Here is a 19,323-nt window from a genome sequence, read left to right as displayed (position 1 = left end):
GCGGGGCAGGCCCCACCTCCTTTGTCCGCCCTGCCCTCCCATTGGCCGGGGCGGGGGGCAGGGGGCGGAGACCAGCCTGGGGGCGGAGCGGGGCTGCTCGCGCCGCGGGACGGAGGCACGCGCGCGGCGGGGCCGGTGCGCGGGGCCGCGGTCGAGCTCGGGCTGCCAGCCCCGGGCCCGCCGGTGCCATGGACGGCCTGCGCCAGCGCTTCGAGCACCTTCTGGAACAGAGGAACTTGGTCACCGAAGCGCTGGGGGCTCTCGAAGCCAAGACAGGTGTCGACAAGCGGTACTTGGCCGCGGGTGAGCCGTCCGGGGCGCTCGGGACTGCTGCCCCATTTCGCCGACCGGCACACTGAGGCCCTGGGGCGCCGGGGCCCCGGTCCCGACCCCTCGCGGCCGGCGCCTTCTGCGGGGCTCGGGCTCGGACGGCGGGGCGCACCTCACCGTCCAGCAGGGAGACAGACGGAGATGCTGGGGAGGGGTCGTGCGCCAGGACCTCGCGTCTGCCAGCAGCCTGTCCTCTGCCCTCGTCGTGCGATCTCGGGCGAGTGTCACCCCCTCTCTCGGCCCCTGCATTACCTCCACTCCCACCCTCGGGTCTGGCCGCAGGCCGCCGCTGCCCCTTCCCTGCTGGCCCTGGGTGACCGCCAGGCCGAAGTCCGGTTCTTCCAGTTGCTGTGTCCGCCCTGGGGGAGGAGAGGGTGGCGGGTAGGCGGCCAGTGCCCTGGAGTCTTGCCACCCCGTCCCACAAGGATCCCAGCCTGGAAGCAAGTGGAGCATCCTGCTGGGGCGGGAGGGTCTCCCCCACGTCTCTTCCCTCCCGTTTCCTGCGAGCCCACCCCCCCCCACGGCTTTGGCCCACTGTGCGTGAATACTTGGGTTGGGTTGTCTGAGGCTGTGACGGGGCTGGAGGGGTAGTGGATGCGGGAGTGTAGAGAGGAGCCCCAACAGCCGGGGAGCGGGACTCCTGACTATAACCATTCCAGGACCCCTCCTCTTCCTTTCCTCCTCGGTGACCTTGGGGGGCCCCTGCCAGTGTCCCAGACTGTCTGGGAAGCACTCCTCAAATGCCTCCTTCCCCTCTTTTCCCGTGTACCAGGCCCGTCAGTTCTGCAGCCACCCCCACACACACACCCGGGGTGCATCACAGGGACACTTTGTCCAGACGTGGCAGGGGGGCTTTGGGTGAGGACAGGGTGTGTGTCCTGAACACCTCTGTGTGCAGATCCTGGGAGTCCTCTTTCCTCCCATTTCCCCCAGAGGGGATCCCGTGCCCAGCGGCCCAGGGAAGGCCGGTGCTTTGCTTCCCGGGGCCTGCGGTGTCAGGGCAGGTCAGCTCAGCCAGGAACCTGCCCTGGCTTCTCTGCGCGTTTCCACATCCCTGGTACCTGGAGGCAGGGACTCTAGGTCATAGGGCAGTGGGGGGAGGGGCCTCCTGGGGAAGCTGAGAGTCACAGGGAAGAAACTGAGGCCCTCCTCTAGCGTCAGGAGCTTCGTGGGAGGCTGCCTCTGCCACCTGCCCTGTCTGGAGCATCCACCCCTCCCTCCTCACCTCTCCATCTGCCCCCCCAGCTCCATCTGTTGCTGATCTCAGAGAGCGTGCTCCCCCCATGTCCAAGGTCATCCACCCATTGCTGAGGCTGCAGGAATAAGGATTGAGGGGGGAAGTGCCCTAGGAAAGCTGCTCCTCCCAACCAGAACTTTCCCCCCCATCCAGATGTGGGACCTCTTGGGCCCCAGCTGCCCCAAATGATCAGATTCCCAGCCCGGACAGCAATAGATGAAACCCAGCAGAGACGGTGACCAGACCTCCTAGGGCCCACTGGGGAGGCTCCCCTCCCTCCCCTGACCCCAGGCCCTAGGGATAAAGACCAACGCAGGTGGGGGGAAGGGTGGGGGTGACTCTGCCCTTTGGCACACCAGTGCCCTCTGTCTCTGCAGATAACAGCCTGGGGGAGGAGGCTGGAGGCTGTAAAGTACTCCCAGGAGCCCAGAGGCTCTCTGAGTGACCTTGGGTCTCACTCCCCCAGTTTCCAGTGTGTTCTGGCCATTGAGTGGGCTACAGCGAGGAAGTGCAGGGACCTGCACACCAGAAGCACTTAATAAATGCAGTATTTACCATCATTGCTTTCAGAGTGGCTCGTGCTCCTGGTTCCCTGCCTCCCCCAGGGGTGTTTTCTCTGAGCCCTCATTTACCACTGGGAAAGCATGTGTGTGCCTAGAGGGTGCTCGGGAAACGCGTAGAGCTGAGTGGTATTTAGCTATCGCCACAGCAACCTTGGGAGACAGGGCTATTACCACTCCATTGACAGATGGGGAAACTGAGGCTGCTCCGTGTTGTGCGGCAGGTGGGAAAGCAGCGGGCTCTGTGCTAAGCTGTCTTGTGCTAAGACAAGGGTCCTTACACGGGGCCATGCTGTCCCTCTCGGGACACCGGGCAGTGACTGGGGACGTTGGTGGCTGTCACGACTGGGGGTGCTCCTGGCATCGGGGGCTGGGGGCCAGGGATGCTGCCTGGCACCCCAGGGCCCAGGACGTCCCCACCGAAGATGATCCTGCCCCGATTGTCCGCAGTGGTGAGGATGAAAAACTCCATTGAGATCAAAGTCACAAATGTTGCCTTTCCCTGCTACTGGGAATCCAGCCCGGATGACAGAATGGCCTTACTTTTGGGTTTTTCTCCCGTGACTTTCATTCGGACGCCGGTCTCTGGTGCCCAGCCCCTCCCATGGGACCTGAGCAGGGCGCTTATACTGGCGGATGGTCACTTACTCGTTCAACAAACAGCTACTCTGTACCTCTCAGGGCCTGGGATCCCTGGGTGGCGCAGCGGTTTGGCGCCTGCCTTTGACCCAGGGCGCGATCCTGGAGACCCGGGATCGAATCCCACATCGGGCTCCCGGTGCATGGAGCCTGCTTCTCCCTCTGCCTGTGTCTCTGCCTCTCTCTCTCTCACTGTGTGCCTATCATAAATAAATTAAAAAAAAAAAAAAAAAAAAAAAAAAAAAAAAAAAAAAATGTACCTCTCAGGGCCAAGGTCCCCGCCGGCCCTTGGGGGGCTCGCAGTCTGGGGCCAGCACGGGGTGGGGGGGGGGAGCACAGACCAACCGGTTACCTGGTTACAGACACAAAACACGGGGCCCGGGGCCACGGTGACGGTCGCCCAAGTGCTGCAAGGGTGGCAAACCCATCCTGTGGGGTCCCCAAGCTTGTAGGGGGAGTGGTTGCTGCAGACCGGGTCTGCGGCGGGAGGCGGCCCAGGGGTGCCGCCCTGCCCACGCCCTCTCTCCTGCAGGAGCCGCCACTCTGCTAAGCCTGTATCTTCTGTTCGGCTTCGGGGCGTCTCTACTGTGCAATGTAATCGGCTTTGTGTACCCCGCCTATGCATCGTGAGTGCCTGCTGGCTGCCCGGGGGCGGGGGCGTCTGGGGGCCCTGGGCAGCCCCTGACTCGCCGCCCCGCCCCCAGAATCAAAGCTATCGAGAGCCCAAGCAAAGAGGACGACACTGTGTGGCTCACCTACTGGGTGGTGTACGGCCTGTTCGGGCTGGCAGAGTTCTTCAGCGATCTACTCCTGTCCTGGTTCCCTTTCTACTACGCGGGCAAGGTGCGTGCCGCCAGGTCACACGCGGGCCTGGGGCCCCCCGGGGCGGGCCGGCGACCAGGCCCCGGGGCTGGCGGGAACCGCACCCTGCTGCCCCGTCCCCAGGCTGTCCGAAGGGGTGGCCCAGCCCCGTGCCCCAGGGCCAGCGAGCCTAACACCTGCCGTGTCCCCACAGTGCGCCTTCCTGTTGTTCTGCATGATTCCCGGGCCGTGGAACGGGGCTCACATGCTGTATCATCGCGCCATTCGTCCACTGTTTCTAAAGCACCACGAGGCCGTGGACAGCGTCGTGAGGGACTTCAGCGGGCGAGCCCTGGACGTGGCGGCCGGAATCACGCGGGACGGTGTGTGCTCGCGGGGCGCGGGGGTGTCGCCGTGTCCCCGCCTCCGTGTGCCTGGGTCCCAGCCCCCCAGCCCCTGCTCAGCCCTCTCCTGCCCCCTCCGTCCTGGCCGCCCCCCGGGTCGCCCCCCTCGGCGGCCCCCTCACTGTCAGCCTCTCTCTCCTACGCTCTCGGGAACCAGTCCTGCAGACCCTGGCCCGCGGCCGGGCTCTCGTCACCCCCGCAGCCGCCCTTGGAGCTGAGCGTACGTAGTCCCCAGCCCCGGGAGGTCGGCCTGTGCGGGTGCAGGTCTGCGTGAACAGCGGTCCCCGCGGACGACGGGAGAACGGCCTCGTCGGCCCCCGCGCCCCTGGCCGCCGCCCTGCCCCGCCTCACCCCCTCGGCCGTGTCTTTGCAGCCAAAGCAAGTGTGGCTCAGCTCCAGAAGGACAAGTGAAAGCGTCGCCCAGCCTCCACAAGGAGCCGCCACCCGCTGGCGAGCCGGGGGGCACATCGCGGCCCAAGTCCCCCCTGGATTCCCCCACCGACTCGCCGGCAGAGACCTCCACGAGCCCCTCGTCCCCGAGCAAGCCGGTCCCCGCCAGCTCCTCGCAGACCATCTCGGCCCAGCCCCAGGTGCGCCCCCCGGCCGGCACCTCCCGGGTGCCCAGCAAGTCCAGAGTGCAGCTTCGGCCGCGAGCCGCGTCCAGACAGTCCTCCGAGACCGCCGGCCAGCAGCGTCCCCAGCCATCCGCCACCGCCTCGGGCCAACCCCAGCCAGCCCAAGAGTCCTCAGGCTCCGCGCAGCACCCCAACACCTCCTCCAGCCAGGGCTCGCAGTCCCCCAGCGGCACCGCCGTCCCCGCGCAGTCCCCCAACAAGACCTCAGATGGGCCCGGGGACCCGGCCCCCAAGGCCTCCAAGTCCGGCAGACAGAATGGGAAGGAGTTCTTGACGCAGCCCAGCGGCAGCTCCTCGGTGCCCGAGCTGCCTGGCTCCGGCCCGTCCGAGTCCTCCCTGGAGTACACCTCCGAGTCCACCACCGAGGTCACCTGCCGCTGGCCCCACCCCAGGCACCGGCTGCGCTGTCTGCAGCACTGCTGGCGGCTGAAACACCTGGCCTGCTAGGGGCGACTCAATAAAGCTCATCTGGACGAGCTCCGTCTGGCCGTGTGTCCTCGGGGGGAGCCCGGGGCCGGGGGCTTCGCGGGCACTGTCGCATCCGACCAAGAGCAGAGGCTTGAAGAACCTGAGGCCCAGAGAGCCACACGTGCCTGCCCGCGCTCCTGCCATGTGGCTGGGAAGGCTTTTCCCAGAGAATTGGAGCGAGAATTAGAGTACAAGGCCTTTTTTTTTTTTTTTTTTTTTTTAAATTTATGATAGTCACACACAGAGAGAGAGAGAGAGAGGAGAGAGAGAGAGGCAGAGACATAGGCAGAGGGAGAAGCAGGCTCCATGCCGGGAGCCCGACGTGGGATTCGATCCCGGGTCTCCAGGATCGCGCCCTGGGCCAAAGGCAGGCGCTAAACCGCTGCGCCACCCAGGGACCCCAGAGTACAAGGCCTTTATTTGGGAAGGATCCCGGGCATCGGCAGCAGGGGTGGGGGGGCAGATGGGGAGAGGACGGAGGCTAAGCTTGGGTGTTGCCGAGCCCCAACCGCTGTGGGCACCCGGAGCTCCATCCCAGGTGGGGCGGGGGTGGGCTCTGGAAGCCTGGGTCGCCTGTGTAGCCAAGACCGCTCCCGCGCACCGCCCCTGCTGGCTCCTGGGGGAGCAGTGGCCACCCCTGCACACGGTGTTGGGGGCAGGGGTGGAGGAAGCCCTGGCCCAAGGCGGGGGTGCTGGCAGTTGGCGTCAGGGTGGCATTCCTGGGCGTGGGGGTGAGGGCAAAGGCTGGAACGACAGCCTGCAGTCGATCTCCTCTAGACACCAGCCCGGCCCTGATCGTAGAACCAGGCAGAGACCGCAGCGAGAGGGGTGACAAACCTGTCGCGTGGATATAGCTGCCGAACGCTCGAGCAAACAAAGCAAACTCAGTCCGACGGTGCAGTGACACAAGAGAACACCCCCCGTGGGCGGGCAGGTCCCTGGAGGTAGAGCCTGAGTGGGAAGCTGGCAGGGGTGTGCGTGTCGGGGAGCTGAGCACGGAGGTGGTGTCAGCTGGGGGGCGGCACCCGGGGGTCCAGAGTGTCTCAGCCCACCCCGAAGAGGGCGGCAACCCCACCGCACCTCCCATTGCCTGAAGACAAGCCTGTGGCCGGGTGCCTGCAGCCACAGCTCAGAAGGACCTGCCCCCCACCCGTGTGCACCCCCACTGCCCCGCCCCACCAGGGCCTGCTCTCCCAGATTCTGGTTGGTCATGGCTTGTGTTTTGGGTTTTTTTTTTTTAAGATTTAAAAAAAATTGGGGATGCCTGGGTAGCTCGGCAGTTGAGCATCTGCCTTGGGCTCAGGTTGTGACCCCGGGGTCCTGGGATCAAGTCCTGCATCAGGCTCCCCACAGAGAGCCTGCTTCTCCCTCTGCCTGGGTCTCTACTGCACTCTGTGTCTCTCAGGAATAAGTAAATAAAATCTTAAAAAAAAAAGACTTTAAAAATTTATTTAAGAGAAATTGTGTGTGAGCAGGGGGTGGGGCAGAGGGAGAGAGAGACTGTCAAACAGGCTCCCTGCTGAGTGCGACCCTGTGATCGTGACTTATGCCGAAATCAGAAGCCGGACACTCAATTGACTGAGCCCCCAGACGCCCCCCTGCCCCCGGGTCACAATTTCTGGTAGAAACACAAGGGGAGCGTCAGTAGGATGCTCACAAGGCCATAACTCTGGGGTTCCCAGCTCAGGGTAATGGTGCCCCAGGGACATCGGACGGTGTTTGGAGAGAGTTCTGGTGCCTGTCACTTCCCACAGGCCAGTGGCACGTCAGCCCAGCCCCCGCCTTCGCAGGCCCAGCTTGTCTGCAGCTGCTGGTGGCCCCTCTCGCCCCACACACTGTGCCCCAAAGGGAGGCGGCCCTGTGCCTGAGGAAGAACGGGGAAGGAGCTGAGCGATGGGTCCGACTCATTCGTTGGCTCGTTCAACAAATACTGAGCGCCCGCCGTATGCCAGGCCCTGTTGCCACAGTCAAGGATGTGGTAATGGCCCAGAGAGATAACAATACTGGCTCCTGAGGATTTGGGGAGGTGACGACAGCATGATAAATATATAGGTCAGAAGGAAGGGAATGTTGGGGGGGGAATGGAGCAGGGGTCAGGAAGAGCCGGAGAAAGCCCTCTCCAGAGGTGACAGTTGAGCAGAGACGTGCAGACGGGAGAGTCAGGTCAGAGGGCATGGGTCTTGTGACAGCCAGGGCAAAAGTGGCCTGGGCAGAGAGAAGAGCACACGCAAAGGGCCTGGGGCAGGGCTGCACCGGCGGGGAGGAAGGGCGGGCTGGCCGTGGCTGGAGCTGAATGAGGGAGCCGGAGAGAGGAGCTGAGTGGGGCGAGGCTGACCTCACAGGTGTCTGGTGCTGAGGACTTTGGCTTTTGCTTGGGGACGCAGGCTTTGCTGGGGGTGAGGGAGGACCGGAACCTAATCATTAAAGCAGCACCACCCCTGCCCTGCGGAGGAGTCACCTGGGCCTTGGGGACAGGGACCTGGGAGTCTGCTTATCGCTGGTGCAGCTGTTTGAAGAATGCGGCGTGGCCACAGTCCAGGGGGGAAGGCGGTACCAGGCTCCCCTGCAGCTGGCGTCCACCCTCGCCGCCCAAGGGGCAGCAAGAGGGGATGTGCCCCTCCAAATACCGTCCCGGCCCGCCAGGGATCGGCTGACCGGGGGGCACGGGTGGGAGGACACACACGCGCCCTACCAGGTGGAAACAGTGACCTTTAGCCCCTCAGACCTGTTTGTTTGTTTGTTTGTTTGTTTAAGATTTTATTTATTTGGGAGAAAGAGCAGAGCGAGAGAGTGAGCAGGAGCAGGGGGAGGGGCAGAGGCAGGGACAAGAGGCGCCCCAGGGAGCAGGAGCCCGATCGTGATCGTGGGCTCGATCTCAGGATCCTGGGGTCACGCCCTGAGCCGAAGGCAGACGCTCACCCACCGAGCCTCCCAGGTGCCCCTGTTTTGTTTGTAATTTAAACATACAGAAAAGTGGGGACACCAGGGTGGCTCAGAGGTTGAGTGCCTTCGGGTCAGGGTGGGACCCCGGGGTCTCGGGATCGAGTCCCGCATCGGGCTCCCCACAGGCAGCCTGCTTCTCCCTCTGCCTGTGTCTCTGCTGCTCTCTGTGTCTCTCATGAATAAATAAATCTTTAAAAAAATTAAAAGTAAATAAAAATAAATAACATGCAGAAAAGTGTAAGCAGCAACTCAGAGCCAGTGACGCCTCACGGCCAGCCCGTCCCAGTCACTTGCCACCGCCAACGGGCCCCCCCACCGCGCAGCGCTCGGCCGTGGGATCCGCCCTGCCCCGCGTGGCCCCGAGCCCCGCTGTCACGCTGCAGGCCGCGCGGTCACGCACTGTTCCTCTGTTGGACGGAGTCGTTTCCAGTTTGGGCATATAGTGACTAAAACTGCTAGGAACCTTCTAGAACCGGCCTCTGGTGAGCAGAGCTCGTGTTTCCTGGGGCGTGCAGCGGTCAGGGATGGCAGGGTGAGCATCTGAGAGTCCTGGGGAGGCGGAGAGCTACAGAGATTCATTCTCCCCCATTCTGGAGGCCAGAAGCCGGGGGTCAGAGTGTGGCGGGACCGAGCGACCTGCGCGGGCTCCAGGGGACGGTCCTTCCCGCCTGCTCCGGCTCCAGGCATCCTTGGGTGTGCGGCCGCATCCCCCAGTGTCGCCTCCCCGGCCACGTGGCTGTCTCCTCTGTCCCTGTCTTACGAGGACACTTGTCCCTGGGTTTAGAGCCCACCTGGATAATCCGGGATGATCTCATCTTGAGACTCTTAACTGCATCTGCAAAGACCTTCTTTCCAAATCAGGCCCCATCCAGGTCCTGGAGGTTAGGATTTGGACTCGGGTTCGGCCTGCCGCGGTGAGGACCCTTCATCTGGAGCAGACACCGCACACTGCACCCCGCGGGGGCCACGCCGGTACCGGCCGAGCCGCACGTGACCCTGGGGGCTGTGGGACAGCCGAGGGCTCCCGGCAGCTGTTGGGCCAGGTCCTCCGTGGGTCAGCCCGGTTCAGGGTCAGGGAGAGGGGAGGGCGGGCCCCGGGCAGGCAGTAGGGGGTTGCTGGCTGCAGAGAGCTAAAAATAGTAAGAAAAGGGGCACCTGGGTGGCTCAGCCGGTGAAGCATCTGCCTTCGGCTCAGGTCACGAACTGGGGTCCTGGGATCGAGCCCCACGGCGAGTTCCCAGCTCCGTGGGGAGCCTGCTGCTCCCGCTCCCTCTGCCACTCCCTCCAGCTAGTGCTCTCTCTCTGTCTCTCAAATAAATAAAATCTTTTAAGAAAAAATAGTAAGAAAAGCATTGGAACCCGGAGCCAGCATCCTGCGGCGTCGTGGGGAGAGCGTTTCAGGGCTCCGTGAAACACCTGCCGCGGTTACCCTCCGACGGGCCGCTCCAGCGGGGCCCCGGGCGACGGCCAAGGCAGCTGGCCGCAGGCGCGGTCCTGACCGGCCTCCCTACGGCCCCTTCGGGCGACGATCCAGTCTCCAGCGCACACGGGCGTGGGCCTTGTGCCCGCGGGGACACGGTCACCAGTAAACACCAGAGCCCGTGCTGGAGAGCGGAAGGCCGGCCCGCGCCGCCTACCCGTGTGCCGGGCGAACGGCTTCAGGATGGCAGCGTCTTCTTCTGGCTCCTAATTGTTTGTGTTAAAGCTGAAGAGTGGACCAGGAAATCCAGGGCATGTTGTCCTCTGTGACTGTCCTGCTGTTGTCCCCAGAGACGATGTCGCCGCCGGGCCAGGGAGGGAGCAGCAGAGAGATGGGAGTCCTGCTCACGGGGCCACGTCGTCTGCCGGAGCACGCCCCACGCGAGCCTCTCCTCCGGCTGGGCCAGCCGGCCTGGGGCTGTGGCAGGGCTGCCCCGCGGACCCCCGCGCCCCGCCACACCCCACACCGCGGCAGTGAGGCAGAGGGGTAACCCCGGGCTGGGGGGGCAGCGCTGGCAGAGCTGAGCGGCTCGGGGGCCTGGGTGCGCGCTGCGGAAGGAGGCTGCTGGGTGGGAACGGGCGCTCCGGGGGAAGGCCGTTGCCCAGGAGAGAAGGGGGTGCCCTAGGGGGGCGGCGGGGAGGGGGGGGCTCCGGCTCGAGGGCCCCAGCAGGTGCCTTGAATCCCCTCCTGCCACCAGGGGGCGCCCAGGCCCCACGCCTCCAGAACCGCGTCCCACTCTCCGGGGAGGGAATAGAGGGATTGCCCAGCTTCAGCACTTGCTGCGGAGGACAGGGCCGGGACAGGGCCGGGAGGATGAGACCGGGAGGTCGGGGACAGGGCCAGGCTCAGGCTGGGAGGACGGGGACAGGGACAGGGAGGATGGGGACAGGGAGGTTGGGAGGCCCGGGCCAGGGAGAATAGGAGACCAGGGGCTGGGAGGACGGTGACAGGGACGGGGAGGTCAGGGCCAGGCCCAGGGCCGGGGAGGACGGGAGACCAGAGAAGGAATCCAAAGGTTCCCCTCCTCAGAGCTAAGATGGGCTGAAAGGGTACCCACAGATGGCGAAATTGAGGCCCACAGAGGGGCAGGGTCTGGCTGCAGGTCACCTGCAAGGTCAGAGGCTGAACCTGATTCCCTCCCCCCCCCCCCAGTTGAGCATCCCTTGTCCGAGACAAAACCACAACCACGGACGGTAAAGAAGTTCAGACTGTCGCAAATGACCTCATACACAATCGCATGGGGTGGGGAGGCAAAAGGGTGACCCTTCCAGGGTGGCCCCAGGGGAAGGTTTGCTGAATGACAGCGTCCAGGTGCCCCCAATTCACACATGGCCCAGGTCTGCCCTCCTGCTCCAGGAGAACAGAGTAGACTATGTCCGGGAGAACACATGCGCACAGGGGACAGGCTGAGCGCTCTGAGCTGTCTCCTCTGCTGGGGGTGGGGGGGCTGGATGGCCTGATGTCGAAGTGTGGCCCCAGGGGGCTGGGGAGGGCGCACTGGGCCAGGAGGAGGAGGAAGGCTGGGGTGCATGTGAGCACACGTGCACACGGTGACAGCGTGAGTGTGGGGCTGCCTGCCAGCTCCCCCCCACCCTGCTGCCACGGATGCTCCCCCGGGGTGCCCTTGTTTTTAAAAAGTGCTGTAAAGGGCAACCCCGGGGACTCAGTGGTTTAGCGCCACCTTCAGCCCAGGGCGTAATCCTGGAGACCCGGGATCAGGATCTAGTCCCACACTGGGGTCCCTGCATGAGCCTGCTTCTCCCGCTGCCTGCGTCTCTACCTCCCTCTCTCTGTCTCTCGTGAATAAATAAATAAAACCTTTTTTAAAAATGCTGTAAAAATTAAGTAGGAATAAAGAAGGGATGGATAGCAGTGCTGGCCTGAAAGAAACCCAGCCAGGGGCACACGGCTGCCTCAGTCAGTGGAATGAGCCACTCTTGATCTCCGGGTGGTGGGGTCGGACCCCATGCTGGGTGTGGGGATTACTTAGAAATTAAAAGCAGAGAGAAGAGAAGATGGGAAAAAAAGAAAAGAAATAAAAAGAAAGGAGGCCTAGTCAGCATTGCTGACGCTCTCAAGATCATCTCTGGTAGCCAGGGCAAGAGGGGAAACAGACACCTTACAAGATGTCTTGTTAGGGTCGCTTCTGTCGGCCCTGCCTGTTTGTGACAGTGTCTCTAAAAAAGCCAGTGTGAGGCAAAGGGAATAAAAGCAGACACAAAGTTTCCAAGTGTAAAATATCTCTGAGTTTCCCAGCAGCCAGAGTGAGAGAGGAAATAAGAGTCTAGTTGTCCTCACCAGAGCCTCCTGCTCCCGGCAGTGGATCGTGCAGGGACATCTGTGCACGTGTGACGGGGTGTCACAGAGCTGTGGGTGGGAGAGGTTTCTAAGCCAGGCCAAGAGGGGAGATACGCTGAGTCTGAGCCTGGTCGGGCCTGTCTTTCTCGCTGCACACGGCAGGCCCCGGTCCCAGGGCTCAGACAGGGCAGCGCCGGGAGGCCAGGCGCACACGGCTGTCCTCGGCGGGGCTCCAGATCCGGGCATAGCCAGCGTGGGGCAGCAGTAGCCGGTCCTGAGTGCCATCAGGGCTGATGAGGCGCTGGGCGGCCAGCAGGTACTCGCGGTGGAGGTCCAGCCGTGGGCAGGGGCAGCGACCCGGGGCCCACACGTACTCGAGGGCCCGCAGTGGCGAGCGGTTCTTATAGATGAGCTGCACCCGAACCTCATAGCGCGTCTCCTGGGCCTGGTGGAGGCGGCTCAGCACTCGGGCTCTGAACACTGTGGGCAGGACCGTGGGGAGGCTGGCTGGACGCTCCACCCTGGGCACCCATCCCCACAGACCCCATTACCAGAGAAAGGAGCTGGGTCAGATGGGGCCCTGGAGGTCCCTGGGAACTGGAGGGGTGGGAGTGGGGAGGACTGGGGTCAGGTGAGATCAGGGACCAATGAGGGGGTCAAAGGTCAGGTTAGGGCAAAGGGTCAGATCAGGGAGTCCAATTAGGGTCAGGAGGGGTCCAGTTGGAGTCAGGTCAAGGAGTCAAAGGTAAAGTTAGATCGTGGTCAGAGGTCAGCAGGACAGGGGTCACATTCAGAGGTCAGAGCCAGGTAAGGAGTCTCTCACCAAAGTCACTGCCGCAATAATGGAGCAGCCGGTGGGCACGACCTCGAGTGTCCGGGCAGGGTTCGCAGGCGTCTGTGGGAGCCGAATGGTAAGGGGCAAGGGCCACCCCTGCCTGCTTGCTCCCCACCCCCTGCCGGGCCCGCCTCACCTGGGGTGGGGGTCGGGATCCGTGGGACAGTGGTAGCTGGGGCTGCGGGCAGTTCAGGGGGCTGCGCTTCCACCTGCCGCGGCTGCTGCTGCCGCAGGGACCAGCCCAGGGCCTGCGCCTGCGCCTGCGCCTGCGCCTGGAAGGGGCCGTAGCGCTCCCGGGGGAGCCAGAACTCGAACTCGATGCCGGGGTTGGGCTCCTGCAGGAGGACCTGGAGGGATGTCACACCTAGGGAGCCGCACCGCACCGATGGCCCAGCGTCCTCTGGCCGCAGCCTCCGCCCCCCTCCTGAACCCCAGCCATCCCCTACACCTGCCACCCCGGCGCCCTCAGAGGTGGGCCCGCACCTGCAGGAGCAGGTCTTCGGAGGTGGGCCCGGCCGCGTGCAGCTTCTCCTCTGGCCCTGCAGCGCGGGTGTAGACCACACGGGTGCCCGCCGCCTCGTAGGTCCCGGGTGGGCTGACCGCCCAGTTCCCGTTGAGCACGTAGCGCCCGTCGCCCCCTAGCAGCGCTGCAGGGGACAGGTCAGCGCGGGCTCCCGGGGCTCCCGGGGCTCCCGGGGCGGCCGGCCCGCCTCCCGACCCCGGCTCCCAGGGGCCCCCAGGCGGCCAGCAGGGCGCCCCCCTCGGACCCCGCGATACCCAGGTGGTTGCGGCTCCGGTGGGTGACGCGGATGTGTCTGGCGCCCTCGGGGATCAGGGTCACGTTCCAGTACCCAGCGAAGGCACCTGGCCGGGAGGAAAGAGGGGCGTTGGGGCGCAGGCGGGAGGGTATTTGAGGGACAACTTGAGGATGAAATGAGATGCTGCGGTTAAGGAGCTTAGCCAGGGTCCTGGGGCCCCGCAGGTCGCTCAGCTCCGGGAGTTCGGGTTCTTCGCGCTGAGCGCAGCGGGGAGTTAGAACCCCTCTGCTCCGGGGAGGGCGGGACCATCGGGCAGCAACCAATCAGAATGCAGAGTGGAGGGGGCTGGGCCACAGGCTGGCCAATCGCTCGGCACCTCGCTTCCGGGCCCGAAGCTCGTTAAAGGGCCCGCTCCCGCTGGCGGGGAGGGCGCGGGGGCGCTCACCCGAGTCTCGGAACACGCGCTGCACCAACAGACAGGACTCGTTGGCGCCGCCGCAGCGGCCGCAGTGGTCTTCGTGGGCGTCCGAGCCCAGCAAACCGTCACAGCCGGCGCTCTGCAGGGGCGAGGAGGGCGAGCGCGGCGTCCCCGACGGCCCCCCTGCCCGGGGCGGCCCTGGGGGCGGGGCCCACGAGGAAAGGGGCGGGCTCTGGGGGAGGAGGCCGCGGGGGAGCCGCGTGATGGGCGGGGCCTGGGCTGGAGGGGCGGGGCTTGTGGAAGGGGCGGGGCTGGCGCCGCGAGGGCTGGGGTCTGAGGTCGCGATGCGCGGCCGGGGCCTGGGTGTTGGGGGGACGCGGCGGGGGCCCCGGGGAGGCCTTACGAGGCAGCGGCCGGCCACGCAGAGCCCCTGGGCGCCCGGGCTGCAGGGGGTGCCGTCCAGGACGCGGCCGAAGCTGTGGTAGAAGGCGTGCCCCTCGGCCAGGCAGTTGAGGTCGCACTGGTTGGGCGCTGCGGGCGGGAGGAAGCGTGGGGCCCGCGGAGGTCGCGGAGGCCCTGTGTTCGAGTCCCGCCTCCTCTCCCTCAGTCAGGTGAGATGCAGCCAAAGCCGCATGCCGAGGCTGAGGCCCAGCCAGGTCTTGCACCTAGTTGTCCTGCCTCCGGCGCGGGGACTGTCCCAGGCGAGGCTCCTGGGCGTGCTCGCAGGCACTCACTCAGGTAAGGACTCCCTGCACCTTACCTAGGGCTAACACCCTTGCCCATTCGTCATTCCTTCTTTAGTTCCGCAGTCGCTCACAGAGCACCTGCTACTTCCCCAACACTGTTCCAGGTCTGGGGGCCAGCAGTGGGCACAAGTCGCTCAGCACGTGGGCCCTGCACCCAGCACGTGCCCAGTAAAAAGCCTGGGTGTGTCACTGGCCGTCCGCAGGACTCAGTTTCCCCCTCTGCCCGGCAGTGGGGCACCACCATGAGCCGTCCGATCTCACGCGCGGGCCACAGAGCCCTGTCCCCTGCTCCTCCGGGCTCCCCCCGCCCCCCCAGCCTGGCCAGCAGACCCTGCCTGGAGCAGAGCCCAAACCTGCCTTGGCAGGCCTCTGCGGGGGTGGGATCACCACAACTTCCCTCTAATTCTTAGGGGAAAAAAACCACAACCGAAAAATAACCCCCCAATGAGGTTGACAGATGGAACGTTCTCCATCTCTGTATCTGCTTCCACTATGGTGTCTAAAGCTTTCTGTTTCCGTTAATTCTGGAGGCGTGCTGCCCCGGGCACACAGTTATGTAACTTGCTGTTTTCAGCTAAATGCGGCAACACTTCCTGCTACCGGGATAAGTTTGGGAACTATTGGCCTCTGGATACAGCTCCACCTAGATCCTCAGCCTGGTGTTCAACCCTGTGCTTTCCCCTTTCACCCCAGCTCCTATAGATCCTTCAAAGCCCCAGCGCTAATATTCTCCCTTCCTTGCAGTCCTGCCATCCTCCCGCTTTCTTAACAGCCCCTTCTCCCTGCCAGCTCTCCCTGCCTCTTCTGGACCATCAGGAAGACTTGGGAAGGCTACTCACCACCGTAGAAGGGCACCCACTGGTAAGTCCTCTGGGTGCCCAGGACAGGGTGGCCATTGTAGAGGGCACATTGGAGGTCTCGGAAGGGAATGGCTCCTAGGGGACAGTCCTGAGGACAAAGGTAGGTAGGTCTGAGGCTGGAAGAGCCCCAGGGGAGCCCAGAGAACCTAGTGGGGTGGCACAAGTGTATCTGGGGGCACGAGCAGGGAAACAGAAGGTCTTCCAGGCACAGCCAAGGGGCCGGTAGGTGGACAGAACTTACCGGCAGACGGCAGAGGCGGTACTCATGGGTGTCTCCCCAGCAGGACTCCTCCCCAGGAAACCTACAGGGAGCACAGAGGCCCAAGTGTGGTCAGGACCCCCAGTAACCCTCTCCCCAGAGCTGGCCTGCCCTCCGCCCCCCACTTTGGGCTGGTCAACCCCACCCACATTCCATTTGGATCAGTGGGATTAAAAGGCGCAGCATGTGTGGGCAGGCTGAGGGTGCGGCCTGGAGTGGGGCGGGCAGGCAGGAGAGGAGGGGCAGACACCCCCAGCCCCCCAGCCAAACCCTGGCTTTCTGCTCACCAGATGCAGTGCCGGCTACGCACAGAGAGGCCCCGCCCACAAGAGCTGGAACAGCGACTCCAGGAACCCCAGGGGGTCCACTCACCGGGACCCTACTTGGGGAGACAGAGGCACCAGCAGCCTGGCGAGGAGCCTGGTGGTCCCCAGACTGCGGGCCGGGTCCCTAAGTCCGCGCGCTCCCTGGGCCCAGGTCCCCCTTACCTGAGCACTGCCCCCTAGACCGCAGTTCAGGAGAGTCCAGAGCAGAAGGAGGTTCTGGAGGGGGCGCTGCAGTGGGGGCGCCAGCGGGCCAGGATCTGCACCCCAGCTCTGTCCCAACTGGCTGTGTGGTTTGGGGCAGTAATCTAACGTCTCTGGGCCTCTGTTCTTGTCTCTAAAGAGTGGGGTAATAACAGAGCCCCCGTTACAGGGAAGTCTCGGGGCTCTGTCCCATCAGGTGAGAAGAACAGGTGGCACAGGGCCCGCTAGTGGGGGGAGAGCTCAGGAGTATCTGCTGGTATTGTATCGACTGTGTTGTCTTCCGATGTACACAGTAGGTGCTAAATCCGTGTGTGGTTGTGGAGGGAGTCGTCCCAGGATAGTGCGTGCTGTCTGCAGGGTCGGGGCCCCGTCACCGCTCACCCCACCGTCGTCCTCCTTGTTTCTACCTTCCTGTGTGGCCGAGGGCCAGCCACTCCACTTACCCCGGCCTCAGTTTCCTCATCTGTGCAATGGGGACCAGCTGGACCCAGTCCAGGGCTCTAGGAGGGACTTTCCAGAAGGTGCAGCAGGTGGGGGCGGGGTCAGGGGCCGAGCCCCTGGCTGAAGCCCCCCAGGCTGCACCTGGACCTGCGGGACCACCTCAGCCCCCAGGCCCCCCGCAGCAGGGAGCCCCGGGATTGTGGGATCAGGAGAGGGGGTGACCTGGCCCCAGTCCAGCTGTCAACGCGTGACCTCATGTGCAGAGGGCGTGGGCCCCACCAGGGCGGCCTGCGGAGGGAAGGGGCCGCTGATGAGGATGCAGGAAAGAAGGAGGCATCGGGGGTGAGTGGATGGGGTCGGGGGGAGAGGCTCTGCCTCCTGGGGCCTCAGTTTCCTCATCTGTCAGGGGAACGACGAAGTCACTCTCCATCCACACCCTCCTCCTCGTGACCATGGCATTGCTGGAGGAAGGGGGGGAGCAGGGGGCCACCTGTGAGTCCTTCCTCAGGCCAGGGCCGGGTGCCGGGGGTCAGCAGTCCCCGAAGGCCGCGGAGGACAAGCTGGCATTCTCCGGGCCCTGGTCCTGTGCCAGCCGAGCCTCTGCACGCTCTTGAGCCTCAGTGGCCCCGCTCTGACACTCGGACCCGGCGCATCAGGGGCTGGGGCCCGTGGAGGCTCCAGGAGCTGAAGACCTGGGGGACCAGTGGGCAGGTCCCCTTCTCTGCCCAGGGCTGTGTGGCCCGCTGCGTCCCCGCCCCTCTCTGAACCCAGAGCCCTGGCCGGCCTGGAGGAAGGTTGTGGGAGAGCTGAGGTGCGGCGGGGCTGGGCCCTCTGACTTCCCCTCTGGGGCCACAGCACCACCAGCTCGAGGGGTGGGGCCAGGTGAGGGGTGGGGGGCGAGCAGCACCCGTGGTCTACCCCGCAGAGACCCTTCCCGGAGGAGCCACCTCCTTCCGGCCGCACTCCGGACCGCAGGTGTGACTCCAGGGCAAGCCACGCCTCTGAGGCCTCAGTTTCCCCAGGAGAAAGCGGGGCAGGGCTCTCCCCCACCCTGGGGATTGCTGCCTGGCCAGCCCCTAGCCGGCCCGGAGAGTGGGAGGATAGGAAGAGGGACTTACCGGCTACGTAGAGCCCGGGCGGCACGTCCTGACTCCCCGGGCGGCCCCAGGACGAGCGGAAGCGGCGGGGCCCGCGGGGAGGGGCGGGGGGAGCCGGGGCAGCCCCTCCCACCCGGCCTCCCGGGGCGCGCCCAGGCCGGGGTCCGCAGGGGCCGCAGCCCCGTGCGCCCTCGCGCGGCCGTCGCTCGCCTCGGCGCGGATCTGCGGCAGGGGACTGGCCCGGCCGCCCGGGGCTCGCAGCCGCGGCCTGCTGTCCCGCTGTCGCGCTGTCCCGGCGTCCGCGCTCGGTGACCTTGGAAAGCCCAGGGCGGGAGCCGTGCGGGAACGGGCCGCCCCTACCCCCACCCCGGGGCTGCTATTCCGGGCGCCGCGCTCAGGGCCCGGGAATGTGCCAGAAGCGAGGTGGCCCTGCGGTGCCCGGAGTCCCGGGGCTGCCCGCTTTCCACCGACGCCCAGATCGTCCCCGCGGGGTCCCCTTTCCCAGTCAGTACGCGCTCCCCGGTCCTCTCCCCCAGCCCTCCGTCAAGGTCACCCTGCTGAGGCACCCTGCTCGCCTGGGCTGCAATCCCGGGGTCCCCCTCCAGGTCCCGGCCCCCCAGAGCAGGGCCCCACCGCCCTGGGAGCAGTGAGCGCCGGAGGCCGGCGTGGGGGGCGGAGAGCCCCCGTCCAGCCCCGCCAGGAGCATTCCCGGGCACTGCTGTCACCAGAGGCCGGCCCCACCCTGCCTTCCGCCCTCCCCGCCTGGCGCTGGCCCTAGGATTCCGGCTTCCCACCCAGGCCGTGGGGTGGCGGCGTTCCTCCCAACGCTCTCCCTAGTGGACGCCACTATTTTGCGAGGTCGGGGAGGCCCCAGGGCCCCCACCACCCGCCCTTCCGCAGCCCAGCATCTGCGCACTGCCCCCCACCCTGCCCACGCAGGCAGCGGCAGGTGCCCCTCTGCTCACCCCTGGCACTCCTCGCCGTTGCCCATGATGCCCCTGACAGGGGGGTTGAGGGGGTGGGGACAGCAAGGGGACGGCGAGTGGACGGCCCCTCTGGCCCCCTGCAAGCGCAGGTTCAGCTTGCCTGCCCCCTCCTCCAGCCGGCTGTGGGGTGTGGAGCCCTGAGCACGGGGTGGGGAGGGGAAGAGGCTGTCCAGCCCCGTGGGCCCTCCTGGAGCAGCTCAGAGCCAGGCCCCTCGGAGCCACTTATTCACGCGGCATGTCCTGAGCACCTACTGTGTGCGGGCACAGCTGAGCAGGCCCGTAGCGAGGCTGAGGGAGGCCGCCGCCTGGAGGGGTAGAGTCCTCCCTTTGACCAGAGCACCCGAGGCCACTGCAGATGGGGATGGGGTCGGGACGGCCCTCACTGAAGAGCCCATTGCCACAGAGAGGAGGCGGCAGGTGCAAAGGCCCTGAGGTGAGAATCAGTGGGTCAGAGAGGGGCCGAGGGATGGGAGGCCCGGGGGGCGGGAGGGGGTGCTCCAGCTGGCCGCGGTGGGGGTCTCCCCCCACCCAGCGCCACCCACAGTGACCCCTGAGCCTGCCCCCCGGCCCCCGCAGCCTGCCCCCCTCAGCCAACAGGCAC

At 65.4% G+C, this 19,323-nt stretch overlaps 2 protein-coding genes and 1 long non-coding RNA gene across 6 annotated transcripts; 2 read left to right on the top strand and 1 right to left on the bottom strand.

Annotated features, from left to right (window-relative positions):
• The first annotated feature begins 109 nt into the window (after positions 1-109).
• On the top strand, positions 110-4,531 carry REEP6 (receptor accessory protein 6). Of its 2 annotated transcripts, none has more exons than XM_038567992.1 (5): positions 110-303; positions 3,299-3,392; positions 3,471-3,609; positions 3,782-3,950; positions 4,345-4,531. In XM_038567992.1, exons 1-5 carry the CDS (start codon positions 189-191, stop codon positions 4,380-4,382), a joined length of 555 nt encoding a protein of 184 aa, XP_038423920.1. In that variant the 5' UTR covers positions 110-188; the 3' UTR covers positions 4,383-4,531. The 2 variants fall into 2 exon arrangements, with proteins under 2 accessions (XP_038423920.1, XP_038423919.1); XM_038567991.1 differs by lacking the exon at positions 4,345-4,531 and adding an exon at positions 4,129-4,214 and having other exon boundaries at positions 118-303.
• Positions 4,532-10,686: 6,155 nt separating this feature from the next.
• ADAMTSL5 (ADAMTS like 5) lies at positions 10,687-17,908 on the bottom strand. 3 transcript variants are annotated; one of them, XM_038567972.1, is made up of 13 exons: positions 17,758-17,908; positions 16,642-16,927; positions 16,160-16,331; positions 15,959-16,050; positions 15,654-15,714; positions 15,392-15,500; positions 14,210-14,337; positions 13,834-13,945; positions 13,408-13,494; positions 13,114-13,277; positions 12,767-12,977; positions 12,619-12,690; positions 10,687-12,275 (listed from the first exon to the last, which is right to left on the bottom strand). In XM_038567972.1, exons 2-13 carry the CDS (start codon positions 16,659-16,661, stop codon positions 11,974-11,976), a joined length of 1,530 nt encoding a protein of 509 aa, XP_038423900.1. In that variant the 5' UTR covers positions 16,662-16,927; positions 17,758-17,908; the 3' UTR covers positions 10,687-11,973. The 3 variants fall into 3 exon arrangements, with proteins under 3 accessions (XP_038423900.1, XP_038423902.1, XP_038423901.1); XM_038567974.1 differs by having other exon boundaries at positions 12,767-12,965; XM_038567973.1 differs by lacking the exon at positions 17,758-17,908 and adding an exon at positions 17,130-17,482.
• On the top strand, positions 14,199-16,502 carry LOC111091408. Its single transcript, XR_005375268.1, has 3 exons — positions 14,199-14,544; positions 15,342-15,413; positions 15,962-16,502. It is a non-coding gene; the product is annotated as an uncharacterized LOC111091408 (long non-coding RNA).
• Positions 17,909-19,323: the final 1,415 nt, after the last annotated feature.

The sequence above is a fragment of the Canis lupus genome, chromosome 20 (genome assembly GCF_011100685.1).
Source record: "Canis lupus familiaris isolate Mischka breed German Shepherd chromosome 20, alternate assembly UU_Cfam_GSD_1.0, whole genome shotgun sequence".
Taxonomy (NCBI): domain Eukaryota; kingdom Metazoa; phylum Chordata; class Mammalia; order Carnivora; family Canidae; genus Canis; species Canis lupus.
The sequence above is the reverse complement of the archived record's forward strand: the minus strand, read 5'-3'. Positions and strand labels throughout refer to the sequence as shown.